This window comes from Oreochromis aureus, linkage group 22 (assembly GCF_013358895.1).
Source record: "Oreochromis aureus strain Israel breed Guangdong linkage group 22, ZZ_aureus, whole genome shotgun sequence".
Taxonomy (NCBI): domain Eukaryota; kingdom Metazoa; phylum Chordata; class Actinopteri; order Cichliformes; family Cichlidae; genus Oreochromis; species Oreochromis aureus.
This window is the reverse complement of record NC_052962.1, coordinates 25,953,466-25,974,573: the sequence shown is the minus strand read 5'-3', so window position 1 is coordinate 25,974,573 and position 21,108 is coordinate 25,953,466. Positions and strand designations below refer to the sequence as shown.

At 40.9% G+C, this 21,108-nt stretch overlaps 1 protein-coding gene across 7 annotated transcripts in view; it reads right to left on the bottom strand.

The window, feature by feature from the left end:
- Nucleotides 1-218: 218 nt before the first annotated feature.
- The window catches only part of LOC116318909 (exostosin-1c), a 103,034-nt gene continuing 82,144 nt past the window's right edge, over nucleotides 219-21,108 (bottom strand). For all 7 annotated transcript variants that reach the window (XM_031738077.2, XM_031738076.2, XM_039605555.1 and 4 more), the window contains exons 3-12: nucleotides 15,901-15,994; nucleotides 11,429-11,536; nucleotides 9,770-9,889; nucleotides 7,156-7,288; nucleotides 6,626-6,744; nucleotides 4,781-4,876; nucleotides 4,277-4,363; nucleotides 3,918-4,078; nucleotides 1,055-1,226; nucleotides 219-951 (exon numbers count right to left, since the gene is read on the bottom strand). In XM_031738077.2, the coding sequence (XP_031593937.1) occupies nucleotides 766-951; nucleotides 1,055-1,226; nucleotides 3,918-4,078; nucleotides 4,277-4,363; nucleotides 4,781-4,876; nucleotides 6,626-6,744; nucleotides 7,156-7,288; nucleotides 9,770-9,889; nucleotides 11,429-11,536; nucleotides 15,901-15,994 (1,276 nt within the window). In that variant the 3' untranslated portion in view covers nucleotides 219-765. The remainder of the gene's footprint in view (nucleotides 952-1,054; nucleotides 1,227-3,917; nucleotides 4,079-4,276; nucleotides 4,364-4,780; nucleotides 4,877-6,625; nucleotides 6,745-7,155; nucleotides 7,289-9,769; nucleotides 9,890-11,428; nucleotides 11,537-15,900; nucleotides 15,995-21,108) is intronic.

The following is a 21,108-nucleotide window of genomic DNA, read 5'->3' as shown; positions in this document are numbered from 1 at the left end:
CAGCAGTGTAACCAGAACTACATGATTCTTTTTATACATTTGTAGCATAACAAGATGAAAGACGGACACATTATAGCAGCCTCTCTGATTTCTTATCTTTGTTGCTTGTACCTTAAATTACAAGATGAACTTCGCCTCTACTGGAAATGTGGCCACACACTATGTATTTGGCAATTATGGGACAAAATATGTGAACATTCTGCAGCACGAGTCCAGAGTTTGCATTTATAAATCACTTTATTGGTCTTACAGTTAGCATTTTAATGTGAAATGATCTGTTTCCTTGGCAACAGTAACATGGAGACAGATGTTGCCAGCTGGAGTGCATGGCACCGATACCAGTCCCTTGGGTGCTCCTGGCATGAGATAGTCATTCTCTCCTCGTTGCCACTGCAGTAGCACTGACATTTGAAGTGTTCACAAATGTTCCTTTTTTAATTATTTTAATCGTCCTTTCTCAGCGAGAGGGCCAATCGCAAGGACTATTTTAAGGCCCCAAATTTCTCAAGACTCATGGAGGTTGGAGAAGCATTTGAAGTACTTTTTATAGACTCCTTTCTCTTAAGATCTTTACATAGTTCAGATCTCCTTGGGTCTGTCTTGATGATTGTCCATGTCACCAATAGACCTCGGTGCCTCTGTGTCCACTTCCCATGCAATCCTTGAAAGACATGTCTTGAACTTTCTGTTACTTATTAATCCATTTCTGTCCAAAATGGCTCGAAACATGACTTCAGCGCTCTCTAGTCTTTTTGTCCAGAAATGTTAGGCCCTCTCCAGGTCTTTGTACTTCTTGCGGAGAACAGAGACTTGATCTTTGAAGAGAACGGGGTCCAGGCGAAACTGAGAATGCACCAGGGGCATGTAGCCAAACCAGTTGGCAAAGGTGTTGATGCACTCTTGCCTCTGGTTGAAGTGTTCAGGGTTGGCCCAAGGGACGCTCTTCGTACCCTGGGAGCAGGACAGGCACATGCTATTTAGCATCCAATCTTGTTCTAACAACCGAGTCAAGAGGCTCCAGAGACTATTACTTTAAAGACAATTCGGTACCTACCTGTGGACTGGGGAGCTCCTTGTACTGCTTCCTTTGAGCCACTTTGATCGGTGGCTGGTGAGTCACAGCAGAGACCAGGAAGTTCATAAGGATGTCCTCACAGTTGGAGGTGCGATCCACCAGAGTCCGCAGAGACTGAGGCAGGTAGTGAGTGAACAGGTAGTGGTAGTACCTGTGGGGAAGTTGAAAGTGTTACATAAACATACATTGTATTCTTAAAGCAAGCAGGTAATGGTGCTTTATAAAAGAGATACGTTTAAAAAAACCCCATCTGACAACAATATTCTGCCACTTCTTCCACCAATGTGCTCTACCTGTCTCGCTTTCAGTAGCTCTAATGATAGTTTTAGCCTCTCGTACCTACACTCATCATACAGACAAGGGCCTCCTCTAACCTAAAATAAAACTGTAACATAACATGATTAACTGGAGGTCAAGCAACCATCTGTTAGCAGGGTTGGTGACCTCTACAGAGTAGATGGTGTGATGTATGCTGATAATATGTATCTGGGACAAGTTAATGATTTCTCCTCCGAGTGAGATTTAAGCTTCACGGTGCCCAGCCGACTAAACTCCACTGATGCAATGCATATGTTCTTCAATATCAGTTTTAGGAGTATAGCGCTTTCAAATTAGTTATCATTATATTTTCAGACTAAGCAACTGTCACTCTATTTTTTAAAGAAGGTTTAATTGTGCTTCACAACCAAAATTGGCCACATTTATCTCTATGTAAGTTGCCGCAGTTGAGTCTCGGAGCGCCGTCAGATCAGTTTACTAATATGATACGCAGTAAAAATTAGATGAAGACTAAATTATCCATTCCCCCATTGAGCGAGTCGTGTTTTATAGGCTCACTATTCATTGGTATTTTTCTGTTTAAGCAGTAAAAAAGGGTTATTAAAGTTGGCGCTGATGTGTCTATAGGCTTTAGAGATTCAGATTAGCACGACAAAAACGTGTTTTTATTGAATCTGCTGACAATAATGACCACATTGTCTCAAAATGTCACAAGGTTTCAACACCTTTTAAAGTCCCCTGTCTGTGGTGTAATTACATTCTCATTGTATAAGAACTCCCATCCCTCTCCCATTGCACATAATCGACTTCGTGCTTTTCGAATTAATCAAACTGCTTGAAGTAATCCCTGAGTAATTCACTCTCTCGCCTTCTTTTCTTTCCCCTCCCGCTCACACAAATACATAATTATTCTTGATGCCTTTTCTTTCTGTTTGATTGTCCCTTATTGCTCATCATGTTGATATTTGTGCCATTATGTTCGGAGCTGCTGGAGTTCAAGTTCTCCCTTGCTCTCAGTTTTTAATCTTTGAAGCAGTCTGTTTTGAGAATTTAATGTCTGTTTTGAATTAGTTTGTCAAATATTGCAGTTATTATAGACGAATATATCAAACATATTAAGAAGTCTCAGTACACCCTGGAAAATTGAATGAACTTTTAAATTTAGCCATTTGTGGGAGCTTCTGTTTTCCTGTAGCTGCTTATGGAGCTTGCACAACGGTAAGAACTTCATTTTTAACCATTGCCTCCTACAAAGCTGACTCAGTTTGTTAACATTTCTGGGATGTATGGACTCTACAGCCCTCTTCAGGTCTTGCCATAACCTCTCAGTTGAGAACTCGGCTATTCCATAACAATGATCTTCTACCTTTTCAACCATTATTTTGCTGACTATACTATGAGCTTGGGATCAGTCTCTTGTTGCCTCACCCAGCATTTTAAGGTCATGGACTCCTGCCCTGACTCGTTTAAAAAAAATATTGATACATTCTTAAATTCATTGTTTGAATTCAGCGACTGCACGGCACTCAATCCCAGTGGGAGCGAAACAGCCCCAAACCATACTCCCATGAGATTTTGTCGTTTTCCTTCCTTTAAACATGTTTTTGTCAAAATGCTTTAGCTTTTGTCTCACCTACTCACACAACCTTCAGGCTTGGTAAACTTGGGATCTGCCGTATTATTTTGTTCTCGAAAAGCATTGTGTCCTTAAATTAAGGCCATTCTATTGAATATCTATTTTCATATAGTAGAAATATGAACAAAGATTTCATTATGTTGCAAAGATTTCTATGATGGTTTTGCTGTTACCCTTGAGTTTTTCTCCGACCTCTCAGGATTGCATCCTGGTGTGATCTTTTCAAAGACAACTGCAGTGCTAAGCGAATCGATGAACAGCATTATGGGTTGTTATAAAAGATGCTGCAGTGGAGCTAATACTAAAGGGAATAGGAAAAGTAGCACTGAAGCGCCTTCTCTTATCATTTAGGTAATTTGATTAGCTCTAACTATGGCTGCCACCTAATTGTTTCTAAGCCATTTAACTCAGTTATGAACCTTTGTAGGAAAACCTTCCTTGCAACATTGATATGCCTTATTTATAGAGGACACGCCAACCCACACAGCCAATCTCATCTCCTTAACTGAAGCACTTGACTCCAAGTAAGAGAAACTGTAGGCACAAAGATTCACATACTTTTTCCAGCATAGATGGGAAAGATTACTCACATCTGTATGTGAGTAATCTTTCACATCCATGCTGTGATCGATACATGAAAGTGACATGTCTATAAAAGCGACTGAAGATCAGACCAATTAATGTAGAAATCACAACTCCAATAAAACGTTTTCCTGCTGTTATGTAATAGCAAATTAAAAGTCTTTTTTTCTACCACCGGAAAAGTGAGACAAACCAAGATTTTGCTGGGTGATTCAACTAAAGTGCCTTTCATTCTTCCTTTGAATTTGTAATTAAAAGACTAGTAATCCACAAAGAAAGTTTTCAGTTATAACAAATATGAAACAAATTATTAATTATTATTTTTTTCCTCCTGTGTTCATGCACCTGTGGTAGAAGGCAGCTCCAGTTAGGACAATAGAGTAGTCGTTGGTCCATTTGGAGGTGTAGCCCCAGGCCCGCTTCAGGGGATCCCAGAAGTGGCTTCTGGGAGGATAACCTACAATCCGCTCAGGGAAGCTCCGCCACACCAAGAAGGCAAAGTTCACCTGCACGTACAGAAAAGGAAGACTCAAATTTTTTATTTTATTTTTTTTAGAACTATTAATTTATTCGTGTACAGTATGTGGGCGCTTCTGGTGTATGTATTGTGTGTTGTACATGTTGTAGGATTAAAGAAATTATTTTACTGCTACTGTTCATAACTGCTACTGTTTCTTCAGTTAATGGTAACAATGTCCACACACCTCACTTGTCAGTAGGACCGTATCCTCATCCAGACTCAGCACTGCTTCCGTCTCTATGGCAACATGAGGTAGAAACCGACTGGTGGTCTGCGAGAAAAACAAAGTCACTAGTTTTAGCTCTGGTGCTGTAGCCCGTGGGATGGCTGGCTTGTGCTCTGAGAGATTATGAAATACAGTAAATCATGTTGAGTGACTGAGATGGGTGAATCACTATAGGTTTTGCCTTGGGAGGAAGAAAAACGTCTGAAAAGACACACATGGAAGAAGGGTTGAGAATGGGTAGCATCTATAAAAGTAAATGCTGCACGGATCGGTGGACACGTCAGATAAGCACGGATGGTAAGAAAGACCAAAAAAAGAGACATCAAGGCGAAAAATAGATTAGCAGATATAGACAGCGAGTGAGAGACGCATAAACAGACTGAGCAAGTGACAGTTTGTCATTCTGTCACTCAGACGTCACAGCAGGCTTCAGCTTGAGTTGTGAGTGGCACTGGCCCTCACCTTCCTCCTGCCATCTGTCACAGTGAGGGGGACAGGCATAGGAGGCCATTTGCTCCGACTGGGTGGCGGTTTCTCGCTGTTCCACAGAATAATGATCTAAAACAGAAGAGAAGTGAAGCTCATATATAACGTCGACATATAGATGCATTAGATTGATTAGAAAAGTAGCTGTCATCAATCAGTCAGGGATTTCAGAGGTATGATCCCTCACTATAATATGATGGTTTGCTCAATGATTAATCTTCATAGTCTACAGTTGCCTTAGGTACTCAAGTATCCAGACCACTTTAATTTTTGCACTCTTTTCCACTTCATATCGGTGAAGTTTAATTTTTGGTGCTCTGTGGGGTTTACGTTTGGGCTTTAACTCAAGAACCAATAGAAACTTGTTCTAAAATCAAGTATGTATGCTTTGGTTTATTGTAATGCTGAACAGGATTCCTGAGGGGTTTAATACAAATGAAAGTCAACACAGCCAGGCTTTCCCGGCTGATTTGACAAAACCTAAAAACCATTTGGAGGTAACCAGTATCACAACAGTAGTTAACAACTTTCTCTTATTAAGCCAGGCTTTCTAGTTCAGACTGTGCAACGTTCATATAAAAAGGTCATAGAACTCTTCTTCAACACAAAATGATCCCTATGAGTGCCACATACACCTACTCAGAGATATCATCACATAATGGTAAAATGGTGACTAAACAGTAAAATGCAATACTGTTGCAAAAACGCCAAGAGATTAAGGCTGCAAAAAACTGTTATTCTGGTATGTTAGAGCTAAAAAAATAAGCATTTTAATTCAAGTTAATCATTTTAATCGCTGAGTGCACTCTCGATGCTTGGTTTTAAGGTAAGATGTGGTTTAACTATGTGTACATAAAAAAAAAGAGTATTCCCGCAGCAGAGAATCTGCATTACACTTAAAATATGGTGCTTTGAACATAACCTGCTCATGACTGCATAGTGTTCAGCATCAGTGATTTATCCAAGTAAAAAGAGAAACTCTTTTGAGAAATAGAAAACGCTGACTTTAAGCTCGACGTAGCTTGCTAACCCACTAATCTTACTTTGTAGTTCACCCCTCTGGTCTCAAGTTGCATGTGCTCTTCAGCTGGTTTTCTTCAAGGACATCTCTGTTTTACTCAGAGCAGCTTTTCTCGCGACTTTTAGCATAAAGGCCTGATTGATGATGTGCTCCTGGGGATGGCTGCCCTTTTTTTGGCAGATCATCTAATTCCTGCAGAGAACATCTACTGACTTGTTAGAGTGACTGTTGGGTTCCAGGTCACTTTTGCGACCACGGCATTTCTTGCTTGGTTGCTCAGTCTGTCCAGACGCACAACTTTATGAAGAGCATTGCCCAAGTGTGGAAACTCGTCTTTTTTTCCCCCCAGCTGCTCAATTTTATAACCTGGTGAGATCTATACTTCACTATAATTTTGCCCTGACATCACTGAATCTTATATATGCACAAACTAAATTATGCACAATCCATTCAGTTTACGGCAGAAGTCATTTAAAGGGGAATTTGAAAACAGTGGGGAGCACTGCAGCAGGCGTAGACATGGATGCTTTTCAAATAAGAGATTTGCAATAAAGGTATGATAGGCCCCGTGATAAACAGTTAAGAAAATGAATACCTGAAAGGCACTGTAGTATGTTCTCAACATTTTCTGAGTTACTGAGTGTAGCTTAATAGAAACATTCACAATTATGCATTTCAAGTTAAACTTACGATTATAATATGCGCAAAAGGTGACTACTTTCTGAAGCAACTGTACACACAGTCCAACTTTTGCTTAATATTCTGAGAAAGTTACAGAAAGGATATCTCAGAGTATGTACCTGTGAGCAGTACTTTGACTTAGAAACCACCTGAAGTAGCTTCATGATTGGTTGAGACTGGGAGACCAATGGAGAGACGGCATGGATGACAGCAGTGAACTCCTGTCCTGGAGTGACTCCTGAGCAAAGTCATGAAACAAAGATGTGCACATGATGAAATGTCTTATCTGTCTGAACATGTGCAAGGTGCTGCTAATCTAAGCCTAATAATACTAATATTTATCTGTACTGAACATCATCAAAATAATTTCAAGCCACCATGAAGAATCTGAACATTTAAAACACTGCTGTAGAGAGCAATGCTGCAGTTTAATGCTGCCACAATTTATAAAATAATGTATTTAAATGGGATAAAAGAACAAAGTTTTGGCAGGAATGCAAAATTAAAACCTTTACAGACAAGAACTTGAGTAAATATTTGAGAATAACTTGTGTAGTGTTGAGTGTGGCGTCTTAATTATTCAACATCCTTAGCGTGCAATCAAGATTTGCAAGCTGTGCTGATTTGTTTAAATAAACTCTGCATTTACCTAATCCAAGGTAGTAGAAAGGGAAATGTGCAAGATGAGTGGAGTACTCTGGCAGGACCAGCAGACCTCCTGGGAGGTAGTTCCACATGTACTTGTTCCTCGATATGTGAGAAAATACACGGTCCTTAATGATCTAAGAAAGGGGGGAAAAAAATTGGATGAGGTTCGATGTGGGTTGCAGTGTGAGAAATACATGTTGGCTTTATGCAGTAAAGTGCCTGTTGTACTCATCTAGTATAAGCCTGCACCACACTCATTTTTTCCCCTTCTAAGCCAGTGCATGAGAATTTTAGAGTTTAATATAAACTGCACTGCAGTTCAAGTCCTGACACACTTGTCTCTGCATATTTTAGCAGTCTGTAATGACAGGATCCGTGTACTTCCCATTGTACACCAATAGGAGGTGTCCATGCAGCAGCAACACTGGCATCTGAAGTCCTCTGCCTCACTGACCTCAGGCTGACTGCACAGCTGTCTCTCGTGCGGAGGGGGTCCCCTCTACGTGCTGTATGTATTGTATATAACCAGCTTATCACTAACCTCCAGAACCTCTCTCATTATCCCTTGCACAAATTCCACACACCAAATTAACTAGGAGCTCCCAGACTCCACTTCATAAACATCTGATTATAAAGTCTACCACTCTGATTTCTTCAGATTTCAGCAGGATTAAATCTGTTGTTTACTCACATTTTTAGGTGCTAAAATTGACTTTATCAGAGTGTGCAAAAACTTCTTATATAAGGAGGTTTGGCATTTCTTTTTATGCATCATCTAACTGCTGGGCCAACCTTCAAATGACATTCTCTGAGCCAGAGCAGCTATCTTTGTAATGCATTTCTTTGCAGCTTGTTCAAAGACAAAAAAGTGAAACTATATGCACGCAGAGAAAGATACTGTAAGAACAAGACTGGACACTGGTGCTGGGAAATATGAAGAAAAATCCAAGGAGCTCTTTGTAACTCCTATTTAAGTTTTTTCTTCTACACCTGATGTGCAGCATAACAAAAGTCATAACAGTCAGCAGTAAAGCAGAAACTGGCAGGTTGAGACTGATATTTAAGTAATGATATATAATTTCTATACATTAGGGGATTTCTCTAAGACGGATCAGATGTGCCCTGCTTTGAAATGTTTCACAGACCTAATTCAACACAAAACTGAGATAGTGAGAGAGTGGAAATATAGACCATGGGCCAACCCTGTAATCATAATGATACAAGGGCGTTTGATTCAAATATGACAACTCTGCTGCAAACCAGTCTTCTGAAAGAGGACTGATGATACAGGACGCAAGCAGAAAAAGGCTCAGGAGTAGTAACTCCGCCTGTGTTTATAGCACCAGCTGTTTTCACTGGAAACGTTTGAGTTCTACACATTTCTAAATATTTCTGTATAGCAGCAGAGAAAAACTAGGTTTGCAGTACGACCCACACCCATGTTTGTGGGACACGGATCTTGTGTTGACACTAGGGGGTCAAAGCTTAATGTGATACAAGCAAAGCGGATTTGTAAATTCCACTCCCACTTTAGTCAAAACGCATTTGAGTACAGAGCAGGGCATGCTTTACCGTGAATATCCTTGTAACTGTACAGTTGTTTCTCAGTTAGATTCACCCCTTGCTACTCATGTGCAGTTTCAAAATATCAAGAAGGCAAAAGCCAAAAATGTTCAGACTGAAGCTTCAGAACGGGACTTTACTAACCAATAACTGATGTCACTGTGGCTACAGGCATGTGAAAAATAAAGTTTTTACAAGAGTTTATGCAGTCCAGTAAAGGCTAGGTATACCCCATGATTCAATGACTTTTAGTAATCCTTTTCAGTATGATGTCATTAGTCTCTCACATGATTGTAGAGGAATCTTGGCTGACTCCTCTTCACAAAGTTCCTTCAGTTCATCAAGGTTTGTTGTTTTTTGGGTTTTTTTCAGCACAGCTGTCTTAAGGTCGCAGCACAGCATTTCAGTTAGGTTGAGTTCTGGACTTTGCATCATTGCAATAACTTAATTCTTTACTTTTTCAGTCATTCTGTTTTAGATTTGCTGCTATGTTTGGGATCAAGGCCCTCTTGCACAACCCAACTGCATAGTTCTTTTAATAAACAGAGGAGATCATGGTCCGTTCAGTAAGTATACAAGGGCCTGATGTCTTGTGGGTGCAAAATAAACCCAAATCATCAGCCCTCCACCTCCATGCTTGACAGTTGGTATGAGGCGTTTGTGCTGACAAGATCTGTTCACCAAACCTCTCTGTTTTATAATCCTCAGACTAAAGTGTGAAAGTAACTGGATGTGTAGTAACCTGTCTCATCAGATAGTTCAGTAAGTATTCAAAACCTCAGTGAAGTACTAGAGCCAAACTGAAAAAATCTTGCCCTGAACTTACATATTACCTGTTAAGAGATCTACGTTAGTGTGTTAGAGTGGAAATGTCTGAAAGTGTTACAACAAGAAAGTGTCCTACATGCTATACCCAGGAAACAGTCCATCCTCTAAATAGTGAGTTTGGACTTTGCCTTTGAATGTCTGACCCTGGATTTTACCAACAACATCTGGATGGATTTTCTGTGGCTGGACCTTATTATCAAGAGTTTGTCCATTTTTGGCCTGACCTCCAGTGTGGTGAGGACTATCTTGTCCACCGAGGAAAAGTAAGCTTCCCACAACATCTGTGTCCTTTGTCGCAGAGCCAGCACTCTCTCGTTCCCTACTGCTCTCACTGTAGATGGCACCTGAAGACAAAAGAGGAAAAATAACATGGTAAAATTTAAAAAAAAGAAATTAAAGAGAGAGAAAACACAAATACGATTAAGATTTTTCCTTTGATGGTTGTCAATCTAAGGAAAATCGTCTAGAAAAGGATAAAAAGGGGAGTTGTTTAATTTGGCCCTATAAAACATTTGACACAGATCTGATTTAGGGGCTGTCATTCAGATAATGAGACCCTGATTAGTGAGGATAAATTGGGGTTTCAATGAACCACCAAAATTGATTTAATCACAGAGATCTGAGAGTTTTAACTCAAAGTGGAAGAAATACGTGTTAAACTGTGGGACGCCACAAAAATCTCCTCCTTTTTTGTAAAATTCTCCTTCTTATTAATTTTAGTGCATGTTAAGGACGGCTTCACTAATGCAGTTCTCACTTCATCTACTGTGTCTGCCTGCACTCAGCCTTGCATTAGTTGCGCTCAGATCGTAGACGATGCGAATGTCGGTGTGTAATATACGCCCGTTTCCAAGCGAGACTTTTGCAGGTGTGCAGAAATTCAACTGATGAGGTCAGCTCATTCAACCAATTCTGCCCTAATTTGAAAATGTCTCCCTCGCCCTGAGCTCCAGGGAGCTCGTGCCTGCTCATTAGCTGAATGCCAATTCATGTCCTCTATTGGTCAGGATCAAAGCGGATCAATGCAGAGGAGACATGATGTAATTTGTGTGTGAGGGAGAGAGATAAAGGTTGTAGCAGGGAGAGAACTGGCTTTTCTCACTCGCTGTTTATTTGTACGTCTGTGTAACAAGGCGACACGGCGAGGGAGCGAGTGCTTTTGAAATAAAGCTGGATTAAGGCCTTTTGGGGTGTTTAATCTCAAAGGAGCTCGAAGCTGTAACCACCACGTTTGATACAGGTAATGCCTACCTGGATGTTCTGGGTGTTTTCCAAGGTCCATGTTTGCATTTAAACTAAGCCAATCCTCTGCACAGATAGAGATAATACTGGCTATCAGTCTTTGTAAGCCTTACAAAGTAGGGTTTAGTAGTTGTGTTTTTCTTAAAAACTGTTTATTCTGTTAAAAATAAAATAAATGAACATCTGATTTAAAAATCGAAAGGTTGCGATACACCCTAGATCCCTTAAGCTTGCTTCTTTGTTGAATATCACATCCCTTCACATGTTTCCTCGCTACTGTTGCTGCCAAATAGTGGCTTAAGTCCAAAAGAAGGTGGTAAAATTTCTCAACTTTGCCTAATCCAACATGACTCCTTAACCACGGATACAAATCTCTGGATATGTCTTTAATTATAGTCATATATTCATCCACTAGAACTGAAGACGCCTTATTTGATGACAGAGTATAACTTAAGGGCTAGTGAGCCACCCATGAACTAACACAGTTGTATGTTTTCTTCTTTAAATTATGAAAAAAACTCAAGTATGTATTTTATGCAGATGTTATGCTAAGACCCAAAGCATCCCGAATGAACATCTGGCCATCACACAATGTCTGTTACATCTGTGTGTGGACACTTGTAAATGCTTATGTCCGTTACCTGAAGTAGTAATCTCTCGTCTCCCTCAATGACCGCTTGGTTCCACTGTATGACGTCAGAAAACGGCAGCTCCCAGCCGTTACTCAGCAGTACTGGGATACACGCCGCCTGGACACACACATACACACAGAAATAAGAATTTAAAGAGCCTTAAAGGAAACAGTAAAAATAAGAAACCGACTTGTGTAACGTAGGACAAAATATAAGATTTGAGAAGCTGCAGATGAAATGGGCTCCTTCTAGTTTCTTATAGCCAGGTCGCCCCTGATGGCGCTAAACCCAGGATGTACGCCTTTGTGGGAGAGAACATTTGCACGTGTGAGGCAGAAGCTGTAATCACGCCGCGTTACATACATAGCTCTGGCTGTGCACGACTGATTCTTGAGAATATATAGAGCCACCCAAGAACCAAGCAGCCCTGCTTTGCCAGAGCCTTCCTTTTTTAAACGTGTAGGTTGCAGTGTCATAGGTTGTTGTTGTTTCCCCAGAGAAAAGCGGATTTTGAAACTGGTAACATGCAGAGAATGCCATGTGAAATTCACGCTTATATCCACAGTTGACATCCAGTGAGTCAAAATAGGTTCCTTCTGATTCAGCCCTCCTTAGCTGCTGGCTTGGGCTCCCCTTTGGCAATAAATGCTATAGCTTGATATACTACAGCTGCATGAATACAATGTAGTCTGTAGGAGTGCAGCCCCAGCTGCTTGGCACTGTGATATCCCAAACTGGGCAGATAATATGATCAATGCTTCTGTGTGTGTGTGAGAGACCCTCACAGAGTGGCTGGAATGAGTAGTAACTTCGTCTCTACTTTCCCTGGATACTCCGGAGGTTTGTTAAACACTGTCATTCATATAGATGCAAACACAGATGTGGCTGACAGGGCTGACTCACTCCACGCTAATTAGGTACAACCACTGAGGGGGACATGTGTGGGGAAAGAGGAACACTGAGGGAAAAGAGAGCGGCGAAACTAAGAAGCAGTTGATGCGTTACAGCATAATGCTTCATTGAAGTGGATTTTTGATGTTGTCTTATTTCTTCATTTACTGACAGGTTTTTGATGTTGTTCTCCTTTTTTTTGCTACCCTTGCACCCCCCTTTGGTCTTCCCCTCTCTGTAAATCTATCAGATTTTCTCCTTGTGTACTTGTTTTTTTCAATTTCTGTTTGCAGCACTTTCATCTCATCCTGCTCAGTTTTTCTTTCTACTCGCTGTGGTCTAGACTGTTGGTAGATCTGGGTTTGTTTCCACTTTTTTTTTTTAATTAAACCACCAGAGAGAACAGCATCGGCAGCTGATATTGTAGAAATCAACCACTCTCCCTGGCCCATCGAGACTTCCACGCTCCGGCGTTCCATCAGAGAATCAACCTGCTGAAGGACACTCAAGCAGGACCTGCACGTGCATGCGTGTGTGGGAATTAGCACCTGGTTAGAACAAGGTCAGATGAAGATCCTCGAGTGATAATCCAAGGCCTTTAATTTTAATTTTGCAGCAGCTCACCGGAGCCTTCTCCCTGAGAGATAAATCACTGTGAGGGTGAGCTTCAAACGTTTTAAAGCCCCCTCTGCCTGGAGGTAGAGGAAAATGAAGGCCTCTGTGCTGTGTAGTTGTTTTTGGTTTGTTTGCATTGGGAGACGAACAAGGGGGCTCTGAGCGATGGTGTATGTGGAGGAGTGTGCAAATGTGTGTCTGTGTGTGTATACTGGAAAGCTGGCAGCAAGTTTCCTACCACAGTGGTAATTGCCAGTTCTTCTGTGGGCTTGGCTAGCACCAAAAAAATAATACAAAAAAATGAAAAATGAAAAATAAAGAGTACACAAGCGAAAAATCTTAAAAAGCGGCTTGAAAGGAAGAGAGAGAGAGGCCAGTAGGGAGGAAAAAACAGGAGAAAAAAAAGGAAGGCAAAGAGGAGAAAGGGACCATGACTGCTGCCTGCTGCCAAGCCGAGTGGGTTGTGTGTGGATTTGTCCATTCAGCAGACATCAGCGGTGGGGCAGGCTGCCACTCCCATAGATGCTTCCGGACTATTCACGCACAGTTAGAAACACACACTCACACACACCACGTAGCCCCAGAGAGCAGTGCAGCCAGGGAACACTGTAGCAGCCAGAGAGTTCAGTGTTCGGCAAAGCTAAAAACAGCCACTGCTGCTTCCTGCACTGGTGTGAGACCATCAACTTGGGTGGCAGAGTGAGAACTACAGCACAATGTTTAACCGTTTAAACCATTCTCTCACTCCACTGCCTGTGGTTTCTTTATTGTTTGTGTGCTTGCACATTTCACTGATGGACTTAAATGAAGGATTCTAGAGTTTGTATAAGTGCTCGCTCGCGTCTGTGTGTGTTAATGGATCCATTTTAGGCTAAAAGGCCTTTCAAATAGCAAATAAAGACTTTATGGCTCAATCTGCATTCAACATAGCACAAAGGTCTGGGGCAAAACACTTGCAGATGTGACCATTAAGGTGTCAATAACCAAAAACACTACATAAACCGCAGCTTTGGAACATAAACATTCTGCATTCTTTGCACTTCCCTGTTGATTGAACGGTAGTATGTGAGATGGAGCTTGTTCGGCATGAACGGTTTCAGTGCGGTTTAGTTATTCTAACAGCGTTGTGGGAAAATCAGCAGATAATGCTCTGATAGTTACTGTGTTAGTATATTACATGTGGGATTTTATCTAATTGTTTATGCAGGATTTAGTAAAGTCCTGAAAATAACAACAGGGTTTTGTAAAGGGAAAGCTTCTGAATCATCTTTTCATTAGTATGTTACTACAAATGCTTGGAAATAATTACGATTGGTAAGCACATAGAGTCATGTGAAAAAGAAGGTTTTCACAGGACTCTGTGCAGTCCAGTGAAAAACCCCATGATTCAGTAGAAGTAACCTTCTAGAAGAAGCAGCAATAACTCAAATTGTTTTCTGTATAACTTTATCAGTCTCTCACATTGTTGTGAAGGAATATTTGCCCATTCTTGTTTATAGAATTGCTTCACTTGATTGACGTTTGTGCTAACTCATTTATCCGCAGCTCTCTTAAAGTCCTGCCACTGCATTTCAATCAGGTTGTGGTCTGGACTGTGACTGGGCCATTGCAGCACCTCGACTTTTTTATTTTGTTTTCAGCCATTCAGGTGCAGATTTACTGCTGTGCTTGGGATCATTGCAATGTTGCATGACCCAATTTCAGCCGAGTTTTAGCTGTCAGACAGTCAGAGTTCATGGTCAACTCAATGACTGCAAGATGCTCAGGCTCTGTGCCTGCAACACGAGCCCAAATCATTGCAACTTTACCAACTTGCTGACTGTTGCTATGAGGTGTATGTGCTGTGTTTGGTTTTTATTAAATGTGGTGCTGTGTGTCATGGCCAAACATCTCCACTTTGGTCTTGTCTGTCCAAAGAGCAGTGTTTGCTCAAATACAGCTTTGCAAGTGTCAGCTGCCATGTTGTTTTTAGAGACAAGAGGTTTTCTCCTGGCAACCCTTCCAAACAAGCCATTCTTGTTCAGTGGTCTTCTAATTGGACTGTCGTGAGCTTTTAAATTTAACATGCTAACTGAGCCCTGGGGAGTGTGAGATTTGTAGTTTGTAGTTTATCCGAACATTCCATGGAGTAACCTTGTTGTGAATTTGCTAGGGCGTTCACTCCTGGGAAGACTGGCAGCTGTCCCGAATGTTTTCCACTTGTGAAGAGTCTTTCGCACAGTAGAATGATGGACTTCAAATTATTTAGAAACGTCCTTAGAACCCTTCCCAGATTGATGGGTAGCAACAAATGCTGCTCTGAGGTCACTGTTGATGTCTTTCCTCCTTGGCATTGTGTTAACTCACACCCGAATGTTCCAGACCGGCAAACCAAAACCTTTGCTTTTATAGAGGTGCTCACATTTGATCATTTCATCAGCTGCATTTTATTAGTATTCCCTGGACGCTTTAACTTCTTAATACGTATAAAAGCAGTAGGGGTGGACTTTTTCACAGGACTGCAGAGACTCCTGTGAAACCTCTCATTATCACACTGTACGCCTTTTGCATGAAACATAATAATGTACGCTTGTTTGAAACCAAGTTTAAATTGGCAACATTAACCATTCATAATCAAAAAGGTAAAAATCTGGCATGATAATAAGATCATCTAATTTGCTTCATTCAGCTCCTGTTGGTATCTTAAGCAAAGAGCCCACCAACTGTTAGATCCTGACTCAAATAACACTAAAGCTCATCGGTACATGGAAGTGTGTGATGTGCATGAGCAAGAACACAAAGATAGCTAATCTCCAGGAGAAATCAATAAAACTGTTGAATCTTTAAGCCCTTATTTCGCATAGTAAAAAAAACCATTTGAGATGACTGGGCCTTTAATGTTGAGAAATTTAGGTGTAAATCATGAAAAATGACCTCTGAGACTTTAAGGTGAATAATGTTCATAGTGAGCATTGTGCACAACAATATATATTTACCTGCAGTGACTCCAGGAAGCGGAAGGAGCCCAAGCGCCGACCTCGAGGCACCAAACAGAAGGTGGAGTTGTGGAGGAGCTCCTGGTAATCAAACCTAGCAAAGAGCAATTATAACACATTGTTAGTCTTTATCAACATGTATATATGCAGAGGCAGCATTCATTCCTTATTAGCAGCTGACCTTTTAATCCACAGGAATTATTAAAAGCAGGCATAGCGAGACATTTGTCATGATTCTGGTTACCTAACCAAGCTACGCAGAGTTTTGTAAGACAGCAGAAAGGTGGAAAAAGAAGAAATGTTATTGTGCCTGGAACCAGTTAAAGAAGAAACTAAAATCTAGAATTAGTGTCAATATTAATATGCTAACTGGCATATTAATATTGATACAAGCAGAATAGTTTTGTAAAAGCAATGATGATTAAAAGCGGTCACAGTGTGAAGGCCTAATCTACTAAAATGATAGCAAACAAATCGAATAAATAGTCTGCCAATGTGGCAGCACATGCTCCCTCTAATACATCAAATTTAACATCTGTCACACATTAAATAAACCAGGATTTTTGTGGCTTTTCATTTCTGATATTTAGTCATAATGGCTCAGATTATGTGCCGTCATAAATCTTCCCTCTGCAGACACGTTGGCACCAGTACAGATAGCTACTGCATGTTGGAAAAGTATCTATCACTGAGCTCATAAGTAAATATGCCCTAATCTCTCTTCTCTGTTGTAGACAAGATGACTTGAACTCATGCCAAGTAAGAAATTTTGAGTGGACCCCTCCCACTGGCTGAGGTCCACTGCCTCATACTCGTATTTCATACATCTACGATGCACAAGATGCCAAATGGAAACCTCTGAAACAATACTCTCCTTCATACCCTGAGTGGAACGGCAACGGTCGAGTGGCGTAACGGTTTCATGGTAAAGAACTGCGGGGAAGAGTAAACAGATGAGGAAACAAACGGCCTCTTAAGCGAAAGTTCAACTTTCCCCCTTCTTTCTTCCTCCTCCACATCTCATCACTCCACCTCCCTGTTTAAGTCCCGCTCTTTTTCCCCAGCCCTCCCATGTCTCGGCATCCAGCGCTCGGCTTGTTTATTTGCAGCAGAAACATCAGTGCAAAATATGCCTCCTATTAATCTTCTCGGTCCCTTACTCATTCATCTAACCCTTCATGAGTGACAAGATCCAGTCTTCCTTTGCTCCCCAGATGACAAAATTGGGCTTCCATTGCTCATGTTGGCAATGGTTAACACTGGCACAGGCAGTTCTGGAGTTCAAGATCTGAAAGGATGTCACTGTTATAGCTCAGCGTTGGCTGCATATCCAATATAAATGTGTCAAAACACACCGAACAGACACACGCAGACCTACACAAACACTGGCATCAGTTTACTGAAAGACAGGCCTGTCTGGCGTTAGCTCCAGCTCCGCTCTGATATTCCTCCACCTGTTGATGGAGCTGACAGAGAGATATCTCCACTGTTTTATGCACATGCATACGCGCGTGGGTGTGCGATGAGGATCTGTTTGCATGTACAACAGCACCAAACTCCAGTGAGCAGCGCTGATGTACATTTGAAATTAATCTTCCAGCAAAAATAACCGTCATGACTGTTAAAGAGATTTGCACAATGTATTTCTGAGGATTTGCTGTCCAAATCTTGTTCCAAGCTCGAGATTTGGGTAAAGATATGCGTTTAGTTATGCATGAGCAAATGAATTTGTAGATTGCATCTGTGAAAATGTACAGCTCCTCAGTGTATTCGTGTGTCTGAGCAAAGGGAATAAATAAATGTGTAAGTGAGAGTGTGTGCCGCATTCAAAAGTCTTTTCTTCTGGAGGAAACACACTGAGGTTTTTGGGCTTGCTGGTCTGAGAATACACGGATATTCTCCTAAACTGTGTATATGAGTGTGCACGTGCCGTACATTTTTACGAATGCCTTTGCATGCATCGTATCTAATGCGAAACAGCGGGACCCCGTTGCATTTTTTAAATGTAGTGAGACCGAGCTGGTTAGCCTGACCCACTTCTGTCTCTGGGTTCTGCTGCTTCTGCATCCCTGCATGTGTTTTAGTGTGTGTTTGATAATGCATAACTGCGACTCAGCTTGTGTGCATGCAACATGGTCTGTCTGCAAATCTCGCAGTCTGCCTAGCTGGCTGCTGTTCTTTAATGAGGGAATGCATCGATGCAGGGAACAAGTAAATCATTTAAAAGCACTTTGTTTTCAACGACAAACAACCAAGCCTGCTGCCTCTCCTTCAATCGCTCTCATTTTCTTTGTTTCTGCGTCTTTCCTTTGACCACGCATGTGTTTATTGATCTCCTCTGTCATACAGAGTCCACACGCAGATGTGCAAAGTGGGCAGTGTAGGTGTGTTTGTGCAATACACACAGGTTTTGATTAAGTAATAAATGCACATCAATTAACAGGAGAATGAAACATTTTATAATTCTGTAAGGAAAATGTGATATCACAAAAACATGAAAAACCAGTCCCACATAAACAAAAGCATACCTTTTAAATTTAATTCAACACGCGTGAATGAAATGTTGCTTATTATATTGCTTGAATTTGAAAGAATAATAGTGCTGTCCCTTTCTTTGCATCACCCTGTGTCCCTCCGGTTTAGGTTAAAAATGTTTTCATTCTTTGCATATTTCTTCCGTACAAGTCAGTTTGTTAAATTTCTGTTTGGAAATCTAGATTTTTGGGCACTATCTGCTTCCAAGCAGTCCCTGTCCTCGTGCCACACTTAGAATGCCCCCCTGCAAGTCCTATTCTCTAAGTGCTTCAACCACCATCTGGAACATGTGCTCGATCACTTCCACGGTGTCAAAACGATGACCCTTCACCTCATATTTTGTACTGAGGAAAAGGAAGAAGCCGCAGGGAGTCAAATCTGGTGAGCAGGGTGCTTTGACACACTGTGAGCAGGCAGACACTGACATAGTGACACGCACCACAGTTCAAGTTGTTTGCACTGAATGTTCTCCCTCACACCCGTCAGAACTTTGCAATGCAACTTGGTGCTGACAGTCTAACCCTTGGGGATGAATTCATAGCGCACAACCCTCTGAATGCTGAAGAAAAGTGCAAGCTGTTTTTGGCTGAATAAGTGAGTTTGTCACGTACCTGAGGCCTCCATCACGTTAGTTAAAATTCATGTCAAAATGTAGCCACGTAGCGGTCCTTCACATTCATTTTCATACACACAGATTAGTATCCCTACTTTACATTAGCAACGTATGACAAATGTCCACAACCGCACATCAGCCTGCCTACACTACACAGCAGCTGAGCGGCGAAATTTGTTGGTTTGTAAGTCGAGGAAGCGTCATTTTAAATGAGAACATAACCATGTGTATGAGTGAATAACTCTCTTCTGTGAGTGGAGTAGGTAAACCCGGTGAAATAACAATGACTCACTTTGTATTAATGTACGAGTGTGTGACTGCATGGAGGTAATTCTATACTGTGCCAAAAAAGGAGTGCACCGCACTGGATCCCCTGCATGATAATGTGGGAAAGCATGTAATGTGCACATAACGATCTGCATTTTCAGTATTGTGGAGTGAAGTATTGAGGGTTTGAGGTTAAAGTTATGACCTATTACCTATGATTTTTAATAGATAAACTTCTGCACATCGCATGTTCGGGTCTTCTCCTCCATCTCACAGTCCCTTCCCCCCGTTTGACTACCACAGGGTTTAGAGCCGTCAGCTGCTCTTCTCCTCACCTCTGGAACTCCCAGATATCCATAACACTGACTCTTCCCCCACTTTCATATCCTGTCTCAAAATTCACCTCTTTAAACATGATCATCTTCCACATGAATCCTCTGTTTTTAAATGATTTTATATAGTGTAAACTTGTTTCACTGGCTTTTCATATTCTCTTGCTTTTTGCTACTGCCGACTAACGGCACCAAATCAAAATGTGATTATAAGCCTGTGTTGCATGTGCTATTTGTTTCTGCTGACCTGAGACGGATGGAACAAGTATTTATTTGGGCAATGATGCTTATTAAATGACTTAAACTATCAGTTTTCATTTATTTCAGAACCACGCTAGTTATTTTGGTGCATGTGTGAAACTTGTACTTAACATTTTGACACTAGGTGTTGTCTGAATACATTTCCATCTCATTTGTATGCCCTTGATTGCATATTGAGTGTTTGTGGTTTTGTGATGAAGGGTTCTGATTATGTGTACATAATCTGTAGAAGTCAGCACTGCTCTGTGTTTGAATTTGTGTGTGCTTTTGCCTATATGTGTATAAACACACACACACACACACACACACACACACACACACACACACATCATCCCAACTTTTTTCCAATCTCCATGCCTCCCAAGAGAAGAGCTATAGTTAAATATTAAACATCCAATCTACGTAGATGGATAAGAGAAGTTGATTTGTAGTCAAGACACACACTCACCCTCTCTTTTTCCTCTCTTACAAACACACACACACACACACACACAGATTTATGCCTGATATCTGCATATTTCTATCTTTTTTAATATATATTTTTGCCTCATACAGTCACAGTCTCTCTCGCTCCCTCGCTCACTAATGTGCACACACAAAGTGCAAAGTGCACAGCAGTTTTTCTCTCTTTAAGTCAAGTCATTGGGCTCAGTATGATACCCATATCATCAAAGCTGTGTTTACTAAGATGGCACCACTCTGAGTCGCCGACTGTGTGTGCACGCCTGTTTTGGGTTGTCTGATAAGCAAATCTGCTTTTCTTCTGCCCTGTCATCTCCCGATTCCTTTTCTCTCACTTGCTCAAACATCAGCTTCACCCTCCCTCCCTTTTCCTTTCCCATACATATACATATATACATATATACACATACATATATACACACATACATATATATATATATACATACATACATATATACATATATATATATATATATACATATATACATATATATATATATATATATATATATACATATATACATATATATATATATATACATATATATATATATACATATATACATATATACACATATACACATATATATACATATATATATATATACACACACATACATACATATTCACTTTTCCTTTCTGTCTCCTTCACCCACACATTCTCTCTCTCATTCTATACTAAACACTGACTAATGAATATTGACTAAGTGTAAGCGGAGAGGTGAGGGATGGAGGGAA